General features: G+C 45.7%; 1 protein-coding gene across 1 annotated transcript in view; it reads left to right on the top strand.

Moving 5' to 3' along the window:
- CPNE2 (copine 2) overlaps positions 1 to 16,889 on the top strand; it is an 83,310-nt gene that overhangs the window by 43,857 nt on the left and 22,564 nt on the right. The window contains exons 3-6 of the mRNA XM_083511478.1: positions 119 to 298; positions 2,454 to 2,528; positions 12,731 to 12,802; positions 14,525 to 14,608. Of these exons, the coding sequence (XP_083367604.1) occupies positions 119 to 298; positions 2,454 to 2,528; positions 12,731 to 12,802; positions 14,525 to 14,608 (411 nt within the window). The remainder of the gene's footprint in view (positions 1 to 118; positions 299 to 2,453; positions 2,529 to 12,730; positions 12,803 to 14,524; positions 14,609 to 16,889) is intronic.

The following is a 16,889-nucleotide window of genomic DNA, read 5'->3' as shown; positions in this document are numbered from 1 at the left end:
CCACCTGTCTTCACCATTATTTTTCAACAAAAACTGTACTACTGTCTAAAAGTTGATCGGCTCGTTGATCTAAACTCGTTGATTGGCTCACTTGTTCAACCTAATTCTTTATTTGTAGATCGACAGGACAGAAACAGCTGTGAACAACCTCAATCCAGCCTTCTCCAAGAAGTTTGTCATAGATTATCGCTTTGAGGAGGTTCAGAAGCTGAAATTTGCCTTGTTTGACCAAGACAAGTCAAGCATGCAGCTGTACGAACATGACTTCTTGGGAGAATTTTCCTGCACCCTGGGAACAGTGAGTGTTACTACCTGCTTAGTGGAGTCCCTAAGTTTCTGCTTCCAAAGTATTGCTGGTCATTGGCAAATTGTTGCTAGTTCTTCAGGCAGTGAAAGAGATTAGAAGGCAGGACAGCGAACAGCAGCATAAGCAGGACCCTCCTGAATTAGATCATAGTTCTGTCCCCTTTCCAGCTGTTATGCTTTTGGAAAGCCCACATTAAGACACATCAAGCATTCCACTGTTGCTTATTCCCATCTATTCTAGTTTACCACCATTGTATGTGAAGGTCCTGTTTTACTATCAAGCCTATTCTCCATTTAATAGACCAATCACCTGTGCACTCATTTATCTAATGCTTTAAAAAAACCTCACCTAAGCTGGTGGCCATTACAACATCTCGTTGCCTAAATTACGTGCTCTGGAGAGCAGTGCCAGTCTTTGTTTACCGTTCCAATATCTGAACTGCTAGGTGACCCCCTCCCCAAAAAGCCTCTGTAGGCATCTTCCAAACATTTATGAGATTGCCTTTCAGATATAGGCAACCTCACAAAGCAATTTACACTTAACATTACAGCAAAACGTCAAGGCAGCGTTGAAACGAGGTGGTTAGACTAAAGAACTGAGAATTAGGATGGTGGGGGAAAATCTGCCCCACAGAAAGTGTGAAGAATTTGTCAGTCTTGCATAACCATGGGAAGAATTGCATTTCAGGAACAAATGTCCCAAGAACCATAGAGAAGCCATTTTGGGGTGACTGTGGTTTCTTGCTCTCAGTCATCTCTTGGATCCTCTTTCTTTTTTTCTTCTTCTTTCTCTCCTCTAGATGAAGATTCTTTCCATCACCTGCTCCAGTTAAAGCTAGTGATGCAAAGGGAGACCGGCACTCACAACAGGCCCCACTTTGAGTGCAGATCCCAGCTGGCTTTCTGAGAGCCGCACTCAGCCGCTCAGTACTTAGCAGGAAGCCTGCTGGAATGTCCTCAAAGTCTTCTCCTGGGCCCAACTTTTTCTCCAAAGGCACGAGCAGCCCATGAATAGCCTTGGGAAGGAGCTGCCTGAATGGCGTCTGAGAATGCCATTCTCTCTCTCTTTAATTTCACTTTTACGTCAGGCTTCTGCTAGCTTAGTTCGGCTAGACTGTTGCAATGCACCTGATGAACCCTGCGGTTAGATTGAATGGAAAGACTCCTTCTCTTTGTCACCCCCTAGCAACCTTGCTGGCCACGTCAACTTGAAAACCAAGGAGATAAATCCCTTGGTTTTAGGCATGAGGTGCATGCATGCTGAGATCAGGAACACAAGTCCGATCCGCCTGCTGAGCTGCTCTCTGCAAATGCCCTCTCCTGTTGTGCTTCCGTCTCTTTCTCTCCTCAGCAGTGCTGAGTGTTTTCCGCAGGTCCAAGGCAGGATGTGAGCAAATATGAAATGTCACCATTTAGCATGTTGTGCAAATGCATGTTTGAACAGGGATCTTAACTCTGTCCAGTATTGGGTTTTTGTTTTAGTTTGTTTTGGGGTGAAGATTTTTTATTTCATTTTATAAAATATATAAAATGGAGAGAACAGTTATAACAACAGCTGGAAATTAAAATAGGAAAAACAAACTATAAAATAGGCACGTAGAATGAGTACAGTCACACATGGGTTATAAGTCCAAGTAGAGGATATTAGCATTATCTGATTATCAGCTATCATTCCAGATCTGTCCAGGCCTTTGACAAGGGTTGCCTTGAAAATGATGGTTCTGTTGTATATGTAAAAAGGAATGCCAAATCATAGAAAACATATCTGGAGTTTCTGGTCCTTGTCAGAATCTCAAATTATGCATAATTTTCTCCATTTTGGCTGGATTCCAGAATGAGTGGTACCAAGCGCCCAGTGTAAGGTTTTGGGCTGTTTTCCAATGAGTTTGCAATTAATGTTACAAATGCCAAGATAATAAATGAGGCCGATTCTTTTGGCAAGTTGGCATCATCAAAAACATTAATTTTGGGCAACAAAGAATAGTTTCTTTAGTAATTGGTCAAAATTAGTATCTGTCAAAATTAAATCCCTCAAAGCTTGCAACAACTTAACATTGCCACCATAAATAATAATGACTACATCCAGGATTGTAATCTGTCGGATCATTGCTACAGGCCTCCCTTTGTTTTCTGTTCTTCTCCCTTAGATTGTCTCAAGCAAGAAGATGACAAGAGCACTCCTCCTGGGGAACGGGAAGCCAGCTGGAAAAGGAATGATAATGGTATGGGGGACATGAAAGCAGTGGTATAAAGAGGGTGGGGACTTGGATTCTGAACTTAAATCCCAGTTCTGCATTTGGGATATAGCTGGAATCCTTTTTAAGCCCTTGGTTTTTTAATGACTGCTGTGGGAGCCACCCCGGCTGGTCACTTCACTCCCCAAGATCTATACACTCCCCCCCAAAAAAAGAAGAGACACACAAAGTGTACTTTTCTAAGGAACTGGAGTAAAAGGTTGCTCCAGTAGAATTGATCTGAGCCCTGACAAGAACATAGAACTAAAAGAAGTGGGAAATGGAGCCACTCTTCCAGATTCCTTCTTCAGCTCTTTATACTTTTCAAGAGAGAAAAAAAGTTAACCACCCTCTCATTTAAAACAGATTCCTCTTCCATCCCTCTGTTTCACCTTATTTTTTATTAGAAGAGCAAAAACAACCAAAGGGACCAGAGCAGCCAAACTTCCAAGTCCTGATTCATTCCTTTCCATACCAAAGCTTAAGCAGAAATTTCAGTGCGTGCTTAAACCTCTCACCCTGGAAACAAAGCTTCACTTGGACTGGGTGGTATCCAGGTTTTAAAAAATGTTCAGACTTATGTCCATATTAAACCATTTGCATAAGAATGCATATGCCATGCACTCCTTTATGTCTTCTGCAAATTTGTGCGCAATCTGCAAACCCATAAGCGGCATGCAAGATAAATCAGGATAAAAGGTTTGGTTTATGGGGATGAGTAGTGTTAGTGGTAAGAGGAACAGGGCTTACTACTTAGCAACAGGTTTCTTAGCAACAGTTTTTCCTCTCTTGCACACTTGTGCACACAGAGCAGTGCCTTTCCCATTGTAGACATGTCTGGCTAGTTTTGCAAATGAAAGGAAGTGATATTGGCTTGCATTAAAAGCGCGCACACACCGCCCTCCAATCCTTCTCATCTATAATTATCAATTGGGATGAACTGTTTGCTGCACCCTTGATGCCTATACATCATCATGATATATCAAATGCACCATGAGCCATGCTGTGCGTATTAGCTCACTGGTCCTTACGTTGCAGCCTCGGGTTCACTGACGCTGCTTCCAGCTATGCTTTCAATGCCTTCAACCACTGTAAACCCACTACATACTGTGTGTGTGTGTGTATGTGTGTGGTTGCATTCCAAGGAGTGCGTCTGAAGCCAAAACTGAGTATAGTCAAAACCCATTTGGTTCAATGGCAGGTGGAATTGCCAAAGTCATTTTTCCTGGAACCATTTTCCCCTTTCCACCCACTTTCTGCCCCCTTTTAATTTTTTTAAAAAATGTTTTGCCACATGCAGAAAGCTGAATGTGCAGAAGTTAAATGTGCATAAGTTGTGGACTTATTGTATGATTCCATATTGGAAACAGGAGAGAGAAATGGCAAAGAGTCAGAGGTGTTTTTGAAGGGTTTTCTCCAACTTACATTTTAAATGTAACCTGAAAAGTGGCTCCCTCTACAATAGAAAGCCACAAATTCTGTGCATGTTTCTTGTCCCAGGAACCTTGTTCCTGCTGAGCAAAGTTGAATCTAAAGTGAACAATGGTGTTGCTTGAATTGCCTTCACTGCAGTAATCTTGGTGTATTGTCACCAGCTTGCTGAGATGTGTGGGCAGAGGAGGCTGGTCTATGAGGTCAAATGGGGAATTGCCCTAAACAACCTCAGTCTGCCCACAGCCAGTCCCTGGATACCTGCCTTCTTCCTTACAACCAGTCCAAGCTGGAGCTAAACAAGAACAATAGCACAATTTGCCCATGAATATATGGGAGAACATAAGAAGGTGCCTTCTACCAAATCAGACCATTGGTGGTCTGTTCATGGTACTGTTCATGGTGACTGGCACCGGTTCTCTGGGGTTGCAGACAGATGCTTCTCCTAACCTTACCTGGGGGATTCTAAGGGGTCAACTTGGGCCCTTCTGCATGCAAAAGAGATGCCCTGTTACTGAGGATTCTCTAGCTGTGATTCCTGCATTGAAGGGGATCAGTCTAGATGGCCCTTGGGGTCCCTTCCAATTCCACAGTTCTATGATTTCATGCATATTGACCAGAGAATATTTTCATCTTGAAATGGAAACAGCAGGATGCTCAGTTGTTGTGCTTCCTGAGCTTTGTGTATGCAATTGTGCACACATTTTTCTAGTGCAGGAGAGGCCACACTACTAAAGGAAGAGCTTGGATAGGATTGGCCCAGCACAATTCGTTGCTTGAGGCAAAGGGCGAGATCACACACACAAACACATTCCACACACAAAAGCTAACTGGGCTAGCATTTGACTCTTATTTCAGCACTGGTGATGGGACAGCGTCCAAGTAAGGACAGCAGGCTAGTTCAAGAGGGTGCATGCGGTCCACACAACCTCTGCCTTCCATGGGATGTGCCACCTGAGGCAGCTGTCGCACTCAGCCCAATGGTAAGGCTGGCCCTGAGTTTGGCTGCTAAATCCCTGCATGGCAAAAATTGTGAGCAGCAATCCACATAATTAAGGCCCCATTAATATTGTCTGCCCAACAGAGATAGGAAAACAGGCGTCGTCCAGCTCCTTCAAATTAAAACAGCCAGATGGACCATCATTAAAATGGAGAAAAAATAAAAATATCGCTATTTCCTGTGTTACAGGCTGCTTTAAGCATACTCATTGATGTGGGTGGTTCCTCCCCCCTTTACCATAGGAACAAATATGTGTGTGTGTGTGTGTGTGTGTATATATATATATATATATATATACACACACACAAAATCCACCCTGCACTCTGGGACAAATGCAAACAACTAGCCGTCTGGAGAGCTGAAACTGAGACCTCACATAAGACAGACAGACACACCAACAAACTCCACAAACTAGAGAAACGCCAGAAGCCCAGCCACCCTCCACAACAACCCATGAAACAAACAGTACATAACATATCAGACAGGATCCTCACCTCAACTGAAACCAAAGTACTCTCCAAAGGTTTCAACTTTGCAGTCGCCCCGAGACGCATCCCCACGGAAAACATCATATGCGGAGTCGAAGCTAGCCTAACCAAAATCAACCCAGATGAAGCCAATAAAATCAGACTTGAAGTCACCAACATCCTCTGCTCCAGCAAACCACCCAAAAGCAATTTACACAAAGAAGAACAGAAAGCACTCACCAACCTGAGGAAAGACAACAACATAATCATTCTCCCAGCAGACAAAGGTAATGCCACTGTTGTGATGAACACATCGGACTACCAAGCAAAACTATCAAATCTACTCCAAGACCCTACCTACCAACCTATAAAAACAGATCCCACCACCTATCTGGAAAAAACCACCAAATCCAAAATAAAAGCCTCTCCTATCAGTGAAGAAATCCAGCTAAGAATCATCCCCAGAGAAAAATCATCCAGATGCCCCAAACTCTACGGTCTCCCCAAGATACACAAAGAAGGAACACCACTCAGACCAATAGTCAGCTCCATAGGCTCACCTCTACAAAATCTCGCTAAATTTCTCGCTAAGCAACTTCAGCCCTATGCAGAATCCATCGCTTCACACGTTACTAACTCCTTCCAGTTCATAGAAACAATAAAGAAGCAAAACCTACATCCCGATGACCTACTTGTGAGCTTCGATGTTGTATCTCTCTTCACACAAGTGCCCATTAATGAAGCCTTGACAGCCATCCAAAACAAATACAATCCCCCCGAATACATCCTGGACCTGACCAACCACTGCCTAACCAACACGTACTTCATCCACAATGGACAAAGATACAAACAGATAGAAGGAGCACCTATGGGATCACCCCTCTCACCGGTCATCGCAAATCTGTACATGGAACACTTTGAAACCAATGCTTTAGACAAGTCAGAACACAAACCCAAACTCTGGCTCAGATATGTTGACGACACCTTTGTAATTTGGCCACACGGGAAAGAAAAACTAGATAGCTTCCTCACACATCTCAACAGCCTACACCCCAAAATACAATTCACTATGGAAATAGAAGCCAACAACCAACTTCCCTTCCTTGACGTCCTAATCTACAAAAAACCTGATGGCTCCCTAGGACACACCATCTACCGGAAAAAAACACACACCAACCGCTACTTACATGCACAATCACACCACCACCCTGCACAAATAAACTCCGTAGCCAAGACTCTCATCTCCAGAACCAAACGCCTGGCTGACAAAGACCACTTGACAACTGAGTTACAGAATCTCTCAAATGTGTTAATCGCCAATGGATACCAGCAAAACAGGGTTACGAAGCTAATCCAAAAAGAAACACCCCCCAAAAACCAAGACACAGAAGAAAACAATGGCATGGCCCTCCTTCCTTATATCAAGGGCACTACAGATAAAATTAGCAAAATCCTCCATAAACACAATATCAAAACAGCCTTTTGCACCAACCAAAAAATAGCCAATATCCTCAGAAACCCCAAAGATAAAATCCAGTTGGAAAACCAAGGGGTCTATGAAATACCCTGCAAAGTCTGCCCAGCCACGTACATTGGACAAACAAACAGACGAATAAATGCACGTATCGCAGAACACAAGAATGCCGTCAAAAAAGAAGAAAAAACTTCCTCTCTTTTCCAACACATGAAAGAAACAGGACACGAAATTAATTTTGCAGATTCCAAATTGCTCTTTAACATGGAACATCACCACAAGAGAATAATCATGGAAGCCATCGAGATAGAGAAACACCCTCACAACATGAACAAGCGTGACGACACGTCCCGCCTGCCAGACATCTGGAAATTAGCCCTCCCCACAAAAACCGACACCAGAACCAGAGGCACACAGAACACCATCACCAATCAACCACACCAGACCCAAACCCAGACCCTCTCCACAGATAAATTACAGACACCATCCAGTAGCCAAACCATAGTGGCACCTCCGGATGCTACACCCCCCTGCAATCCCTACACAGATCTGACTGGCACAGGGCACAAAACCACAGCTCGCCCCTATACACGAAGCCAAGCCAGAGCACAATTAAGTGCAGTACAGCCATCTTCTCAGAAAAACTCTTCACAAGCTCAAGAGGTCAAGACACGAAAGCTTTAGCAACTAATCCACTCTTAATGACCCTCCTAAGTGGTACTCAGAATATCACTCAAGAAATCACTCAAGATATCCCTCAAGTAATTAAGGAACAAAAGAAGAAAAGTCACACTATCCTGGGAACTTCCTCTCTGCCCAGAATACACCACACCCCCTCAACAGTATTTATAGGAACTCAAACACTGAGATCCTGCTCTGTTCCAGTAACAAGAAGCCGTAAGCACCAGCCTGAGGATGACGAGTGAGACCTCGTCGAAACGTCGCCTAGACACCCCAACTCTTACACGGGAAGACACCCGAAGACACCAAAACCTGCATATATATATATATATATATATATATATATATATATATATATACACACATAGCTTGGCAAAATAGTTATAAGAGGAGATGCTGGACTAAATGGGCCACTGGCCTGATCCAGCAGGCTCTTCTTATGTTCTTAGGAGCATTGGCCATGCAGCTCCCACTGGTGTGGATGGGGTACATTGGATACCTGTACATAAAACTCAGATATACCGTATTTTTCGCCCTATAGGACGCACTTTTTCCCCTCCAAAAATGAAGGGGAAATCTGTGTGCATCCTATGGGGCGAATGCAGGCTTTCGCTGAAGCTTGGAGAGCGAGAGGGGTCAGTGCGCACCGACCCCTCTCGCTCTCAAGGCTTCAGGAAGCTATCAGCAAGCCTGGGGAGCCCACGGGAGTTCCCACAAGGCTCCCTGGGCTGTGGATAGCAGCCTGCTGCCTGGAGCGCGCTGAAGCAGAGCGCCCTGCGCTTCAGGCAGACACCCGCAGCCTCGGGAGCCCTGGGGGGGGGATATTTTTTTCTTCTTTATTCCCCCCCCCAAAAAAAACCCTAGGTGCGTCCTATGGGCCGGTGCGTCCCATAGGGCGAAAAATACGGTATCTAAAAGATGCCACACCAGCCCAGATTCTGATTAAAGTGGAGTGAGAAGGAAAAGGTATTGGCAACAGGCTTCTGTGTGGAGGCACCCTCCAGCCCAGCACCCTGGAGAGAGATCTCGAAGGACTTCCTAATTGTGAGACATTGACTCCCATTGATAAAATGTCTACCAGCTATCCTGGCCCATGAATCAGGAGCCTGTGGCCCTGCAGTTGTTGATGGACTGCAATTCCCTTCAGCCTCAGCCAGCGGTCAGCAATGGTAGGAACTGTAGTCCAACAACATCTGGAGTGCATCAAGTTGGAGAGACTGTTCCTAGCACACACAACTGCCGTGGAGAAAGAAGGCTTGCCTTTTCAGTTTGATGGGCTGGTGACAGGAGCTGCTTGATGATGCAAATTGCAGTCTCCTCTGATTTGGCTGCACCATGGTGGGCTTTCATCTCCCTCTGCTGATCAGGTGTGCTTGATTTTAATGCCATGGGATCTGCTGAAGGCATCTTCATCTGTGCTTGCCCTCCCCATGCACTCAGCCAGTCACCAATCAAGCAGGAAATCTATGCAAGGAAACTGACGGTGGATTTAGAGAGGGGAACGGTGTAACTTGAACACTCTGTGTTCAAAACTGGCTGCTCGCAGGGCTGTTGTGAGGATAAAACAGGGAGGAAGAAAACTATCCACACCACTTTGAGCTCCTTGGGGGGAAAGGTGGGATATAAATGCAATGAATGAATAAATAAAATTGTTGTATATGGTGCTTTGCGAAAAATTAAAAGGACAGGCCTCCAAGGGGCATACTAAGTAGACACAGACGCAATATCTGTACCAGGCAGACTAGATCTTACAGGAAATGTGAGGGGCTTTTTTTTAAAAAAAAGTAGGGATACAGCTGAGACCTACACAGAAGGCAGGAGGATGCAGCTGGAGAGAGTTTCTTGAAATGGTCCCATTGGGCTGGTGGTTTGGTGTTGCTATGCCAGGAGAAAAGGTGGAGTGGGGGGTGGGGAGGTTTTTAACCGTTTGAGGGCAGCGAAATGGCAAACTCCCTGGAGACGCTCCATGCTGGAACGAGGCAGTGGGGCTGACCGACTGCCAGCACATGTAGGTGGCTTGAGTTGTGCATGAAGCAAGCGTCGCTAAGGCCAGCCGGATGAGGCTGGCAAGGCAGCCCCCTCCTCCTCCAGTGCAGGATGCGCTTTCTGTGCTGGCAGCCACTTGCCTCTGCTCAGAGGGAGCTGTCTTCCTCCCACAGAACAAGAAATGTAGTCTTTCTTTCTCTGTGCCAGGGGAGAAGGGGAGCCTGGGGCCTGAATGCGGGCCCTCCTGGCCTTAGGGGAGGCTCTTCCTCAGGCACTGCCCCTTCTCCCCAGCCCTGCCCTGCCCTGCCCTCTTCCTGAGTGCTTTTGCCCAGCTGGACTGTGTGCTTGATCTGGGGATGATGCTTCTTGCCTGCCTGGATGGAGAACGTGTGTGTGTGTGTGTGTGTGTGTGTGTGTGTGTGTGTGTTCTCACATAGAAACCTGTGATTTTTGTGTGTCCGGAACACAGAGCCGCAGCTATTGCTCTTCCCATTCTTGCCACTTCCATAAACCTGGAAGAGGAAAGTGACACTCTTTCCCACTTTCCTCTCTTGACTCCATGTGCTTTCCCAAGGTGCTTTTCCTGCACGGCAGGGGGTTGGACTCCATGTCCCTTGGGGTCCCTTCCAACTCTACAACTGTGATTCTATTATCTCACATTTTTTCACTTTGCGGTTGGACCTGTGTTCCTAGAATTCTGTGCTCTAGCCTAGGCTAAATCTACTGAATTCCTGGACCAGAAATGCCAGTGGTGGAAGCTATAATCCAGAACATGTGGAGGGCACCTGTTTGGTGAGGTCCGTGTTGCTGGGCCCTCAGCCCTTATTCAGTTGAAAATAAGGCCCCTGTGTGGAAAAATTAAAATGCTGGACTCAACCTCTGTTCTGGCTGCAAGCACTGACATTCAGCCATTGTGCTCAGGAGGGGAGAGAGAGAGAGAAAGAGTATGAAGAACATTTGCAAAAAGAAAAAAGCAGCCTTGGCATCTTCTTCTCTTCCACCCACAGTGCCTGGAACCGCCTCTCACTCCTATGTTCCTTTCAGCACCTGTTCATGCAAAATAAACCCCAAAGCAGAGCAGCCGCAGGGAGGCCAGTGACAGACATCTCTCAGCACCAGGCTCTGAGACAGGGATCCCCACTCCTCGCACATGGGCACCCTATTGCTTGAATTAGCAGAGCTGCTGGTTGGAGGATGGAACTGCAGGCAGTTCAAACCAGGCTACTCAACACTAGATCACAGTCCCAGGAATCCGGTTGACTCTGAAAAGCCAGTCCCATGCCATCGACAGCAAGGCAGTTGGGCAACCCTGTTGCTCAACTTCAAAGCTACGTACATTTGGATTTTTGAGCGAGTGCTACGGTCACTTCTCTGCTGGCTCTCCTGAATCAGCCTGGCAAAGATGCAGAAAGCACACACACACACACACACACACACACACACACAGTGCACTTTCCCAAGAGATAGGGGTAAAAGCTGGACCGCATAGAATCAAAGAATTGCAACTACAGAATCCTTGACAGATGGCCATCCAACCCCCATTAAAAATCCTCCAATGAAGGAGAGTCCTCCACCTTCTGAGGGAGTCTTTTCCATTGTCAAACAGCTCTTACTGATGGAAGGACGTTCCTAATGTTTAATCGGAATCCCCTTTCTTGCCATTTGAATCCATTTGTTGGGGTCCTACCCCCTGGAGCAGCAGAAAACAAGTTTGCTCCATCTTCCATGGGACAGCTCTTTAGGTATTTGACGTTGGCCATCACATCACTGCTCAGTCTTCTCTTCTCCAGGCTTAACATCCCCATCTCCCTCAGCCATTCCTCAAAGGGAACCTTGAGGTCCTTGATCATCTTGGTCACCTGCTCTGCATGCATCCGTAGAAGACCAAGTTAAGATTCAAGGAGTCTGTAGACTTAGTCCTATCATATACTCCGGCCCCGTGCAGCTTTGCTTTTTCACTTCGGGGCCTGCGTCCGCATGACACTAATGAGGAAAGAAGAGGCGCAATTAACCAACTCGTCTTGTGCTCTCTCCACCAACAAAGGCTCTTTCTGACTCACTGCTTTTTATTCAGATCATGCTGGAGAGTAAACAGCAGCCTAAAGGGAAGAGCTATTTCCAGTTGTGGTCAATGTCATTTCCCCCCCTAAGCAACATCTGAGTGGGGGGACCAGAGGAGAGACAGCCCCACTGACATGAGCAGCTGCAGGGGGGGAGCAGTTGCCCCTCCTTGGATAATCACCAGGTCCCCAGTTTTCTTTCTTTCTTTTTTAAAAGTGCATTTCTAACGTTTGTAGACCCTAAGGAAGCAAAATGTGCAAGCACTATTTTCTTTCTCTCTTTTTTCAGAATCTACCCTCCAGATGTTTTGGACAATAGTTGGCATCAGCCTTTGCCAGCATGGCCAATGGTTAGGGCTGATGGGAATTCTTATCCAAAATGTCTGCAGGGCACCAGTTTGTTCTGTTCCATTTCTCCTGCCATCCAGTTTTCCAGGGTTTTTCTGCAGCAGTCTGTCAGCATTCTGTGGACACTGAGCAAACTCACTCTACCTTAGACTGTTTTTGGATTCCCAACCCCCCAAAAGTGTTTCTCCCCCCCCCTTCAAATAAAAGAGATTTTAGCTTTGGTTCCCTCAATCCTGTCAGATACCTCTCTGCTCTGTATGGCTGTTGTTGTTTTGGCTACATAGGCAGCAGCAGCACTCACACCTGAACATTGGGAGTAGATGGAATGATTATTTAATTAAAGCATTTCCACCATGCTCTTCAGCCAGAAAAAAAGACTCTCAGAGCAGCTTGCAAATTCCAGCGATAAGACAGTCCCTATCTCCAGGTTTAGAACCTAAAACATATGACACAAAAAGAAAAGGGATTGGGAGGGAGGAGGAAAGAAAGAAAAAAACTCAGGCATGATTTCTTGGTTACAAAGATCCTATGATGAGCAGCTGGAATGGGGGAAAATATGAGGAACAGAAGAGCCAAAGTGTGTTGGTATTTCAGCAGAGCAAATGAAGTTCTGCCATCCCATCCCTCTCCCTTCCCTGTAGCTGTGTTTTTCCACAAGCTATGTTTTTCTTCATCTTTGGGGGCTCAACCCTATAACGTGTGAAGCTTGATAAGAATGACTGGAATTTTCTCTTGTCTTCCAGATAGCAGCTCAAGAGCTGTCGGACAACCGTGTGATCACTCTTAGCATGGCAGGCAGGAAGCTGGATAAAAAGGTGCGTGTTTGGGGTCCTGCTTCTCTCCCCCCCCCCCAATAAATTCATATGGATGCAACATGTAGCCAGTTAGGTGATGCTACAAATGCTTGTTTTGACATTGCACTGCACAGTGTTGAATGCAAGGCAGCAGCCTGGTCTTCCAGTGTTGCGCAGCAGAGACCACGCACAGACACGAAAGGGCTTTTCAGTCAATGTTGAACAGTTGACAACTTTGCTTGGGATGCAACAGAGGTAGAGGAAAGAAGTGTAGGAGCCAGCAATTTTAATAAGGCACCCAAATTCTCTCCTTTCCCAGACCTGTTCATTTACCTTCTAACTGTCTACCCTGCCTGTATACCATGAGGTCTAGAAACTTGCCAAAGGAAATGGAAGCAAAGAGACTCAAATAGGCTTTTCCTTTCTCTTGGAGGGCACAAATCCTCCTTTAGTTGATTAGCCTCTGGTTCCTACCCAGCTCTCCTTTCAGTTGCCAGAAACAGCCTTTTATTTTCCTGAGCTTTACCGATACAACTTTAATCCTGCTGGCTGTTTTATGTTGCCGGTATGATTTCATAGCTTTTATTGTACTTTTTTTTTTAAGTATTTGCTTTTTAGGGTTTTATTTTTGTAAGCCTCCCTCAGATTGTGAGTGAAGGATGATATAAAAAAGACTTTGAATTAATGCATAAACGAAATAATCGGTCCCTGTACCAATAGAGATTCACACCCTGCGTGGACTTCTGAGAAACCCCTGTGCATCTATAAATAAAGTATGTAAACGGACTGAAAACAAGCAGCCCTTGAAGAGGCAAAGCTCTGAAAGGCCTGTTGAAAGAGAACTCTGAGGAGAGACAGTTTGTTTTCAGGGTGGTGCAAGTCAGGGTCGATGGCTCCTTCCATAAGCGTACTGCCTGGTGCTTTTTTTGATCTGCATTGCATATTTTTTCCCTCTGAGATGCCTCTGCTCTTCATGTATCCCCCCACCCTCTAGTTCCCTAGGATTTATCTTGTGAATGCTCATCGGTTCAAGAACACATCTCCAACTGAAGGCTGCCTGGGATGGCATTGCAGTTTCCCACAGACAATAGTAGTAAAAGTAGCAAAAGAAAAGGGTTTAATAGACCCTCTTGCCTGCTGCTCTTCTGTTCCTGACTGCAGCCTCCATTGCTGCTTTTCAGCAGCTTAAACTCTAAGAGATTAGTCATGTTCTCTCTAGTATCATTTAGTTTGGGCCATGGCTGTTGGGGAGCCCTTTAAATACAGGACTGGTTCCAAGAGTTGGCCCAGTTGGGGATCTGCTGGGGTGTGTCCACACACCAGTTGGGGAGCCCACTGATGAAACACGCTACAGTGAGGAGGTAGAGGGTGCAAGTCCAACCGCTACAGTCCCCGGCAACCCTGCCAAAGTTGTTGAGGATTTGCATTTCGGCGTGAGCACCAAGAGACCGTTTCGAGCCAATAATATTTGTTGCTTTGGGGAAATCAGACCATTTGTGGATGCTACTGTTTACCCTGTGCTTAGATGTTTTAAGATTTACAGGCATTCATTTCTTATTCATTCAAATTGTAGCACTGGGAGGACCCTGCAAGACACGTTGGGTGCCTCTGATTTATAGCCTAAGGGGAAAGACTTCCTCTCTCCTCCTAATGCTACGTTACCTGGCGCTGATTTGAGGCAGCTGAGCTGGGGTAATTGTATAACCGTTGTGATTATTTTTCCCTCTTTCATCCCCCTTGCAGGACTTGTTTGGAAAATCAGACCCATTTTTAGAGTTTTATAAACCAGGAGACGATGGGAAATGGATGCTAGTCCATAGGACAGAGGTAAGAAGAAGAAGAAGAGAAGAAGAGTTTGGATTTGATATCCCGCCTTTCACTCCCCTTCAGGAGTCTCAAAGCGGCTAACATTCTCCTTTCCCTTCCTCCCCCACAACAAACACTCTGTGAGGTGAGTGGGGCTGAGAGACTTCACAGAAGTGTGACTGGCCCAAGGTCACCCAGCAGCTGCATGTGGAGGAGCGGAGACGCGAACCCGGTTCCCCAGATTACGAGACTACCGCTCTTAACCACTACACCACACTGGCTCTCAAGCAGTAAGCAGGGTCATCAGTTAGCATCAATGAACTCCCCCTTTGAGAGATGCAAATATCAGTGTTTTGCAGCAAGATCACACTCTGTCCGTGTCCCATGCTGCCAAGGACCAGATATTTTGGGTGATGTTTTTGAATAAAGTGAAGCTGAGGTGTCCCCAAACACCTCGAAAACCTTGAGTGGGTGTGTCTGTGTTGCAAGGGATAACAACTGGCTTTTGTGAGTTTGAAAAGCAGTTTCAAGGCAGAACTGGGGAACTATTATCAACCAGAGGTCCACATTCTCTTCTGGGCAACATTCTGAGGGCCATGTGCCAGAGGTGGGTGGGACCAGAGACAAAAATAAGTGGAACATAGAATGTAAATGTTGTATACTGTAGCCTAGTTTCTGCACACAAACACACTTCAGCCCTTGATATGGACTAGCATCCAGTTCAAGGGCACCTTCCAGCCCAGAAAAATTATGCGGGGTACAGAGCAGGGCTGGTGGGGGATGTGGCTGGGGTGACTTCTGAGGGCCAGATAGGGAGGTTTGGATAGCCGCATTTGGCCCCTAGCTTGAGGTTCCCATCCCCAATGCAGAATGAGTTGCTTTGCAAAGGCAAAAATCAATATGGCCCAAGAAGAATTATGCAGTGCTCTTTATACTGCAATGATTACGTCTAAATGGAGAGAATGGGGACTCCTTGCACTGGCTTTTGGTAACTGTGTCCAGGTAGTTATCTTGACTGTTTAAAAAAAACACTATACAACTAAAACATCAGCAATCAGTTCCAGGGGTGCCTCTCCAGTTTTGGGAGCTGCTGGAAAAGGCATAAATCATAAATGTTTTTGGAGTTTTTTTGGTGAGAACTGGAGGTCTTGTCCCCCCATGGCCTAGCAGGACAGAATCCATGGGCTTCAGACCTTACAGCTGAACTGCTATTGTCATTAGTATTAACATTCCCGGCTGAATCCCTCCAGAGACTTTCTAAGACACCTCTTGCTTTCAAGTGCCTTTGGGAGCAATGAAAAAAACCTCTGTCCTCAAGTTTCAAAGTAAATGTCTTGGGTGCTCATTGACAGGCCCATTCAGATATTAGTTTTTGAATGCAGCAAAAGCCTGGTTTGCCCACCCCTAAGCAAATTTCTCTCTCTCCGAGACTTCACTGATGTTAGTAGTGACAAAAAGAAAAAGACCCAAAGCAGATACAGTTCCTGTGTGTGAAAAGAGCAGGCAGAAAGCAGTTTCTTAAAAAATATAGCTCAGTCGGTAAACATTGAGACTCTTAATCTCAGTGATGTGGGTTCGAGTCCCACATTGGGCAAAAGATTCCTGCCTTGTAGGGGGTTGGACTGGATGATCCTTGGGTCCATTCCAACTTTACAGTTCTTTATTCTACCCAAGCCCGAGCTTTTACAAACCACTGTGCCTTCCTCTTTTGCAGGCCAGAAAAGAGACAGACACTCTCCAAGGAGACAATTATCAATACATTTGTTTTCTTCTTCTGTGCCAATCCTAAATACATTATGCAGAAACCAGTGTCATTGATTTATGAGTTCCTTAATGCTGATTTCCCTTCTTATATGATCCTTGAAATATTAAAGAGCTCTTGGCATGAAGGCAGAAAATGGCTCATTTTGGATATAATGCACCATTTAGCATTACATAAGTGACCATAAACTAGCCTTGGGCTCACATATTCCCTGCTCCCCCTCCCCTTCTCTGGAGGGGCCACGAAGAGATGGGAAGCTTTCATTTTCTGCAGGTTTTTGCTACATCTGAAATAGGGGTGGAGGAGGGAGGGAAGCGGGTCACCTTAAAGCACAGTTTCTTGACACAAGCCAGGACCAGCATTAGAAGTGTTACACGGTGTGGGGTTCAGAAGTCCACTTTGCACCAATGGCAGTGCAGTTGTGCAGGGAGGGACAGTGTTGTGTGGAAGAGCCCTAGCCTTCCCAGTTGATTTGTGCTATTGTTGACTGACACATTGTGTGATTTTTCTCCCATGTTGGGTTGTAAGTGTGCATCCTTT

This window comes from Podarcis liolepis (genome assembly GCF_965112155.1).
Source record: "Podarcis liolepis genome assembly, chromosome: 7".
Taxonomy (NCBI): domain Eukaryota; kingdom Metazoa; phylum Chordata; class Lepidosauria; order Squamata; family Lacertidae; genus Podarcis; species Podarcis liolepis.
This window is presented reverse-complemented; position numbering and strand designations above follow the sequence as displayed.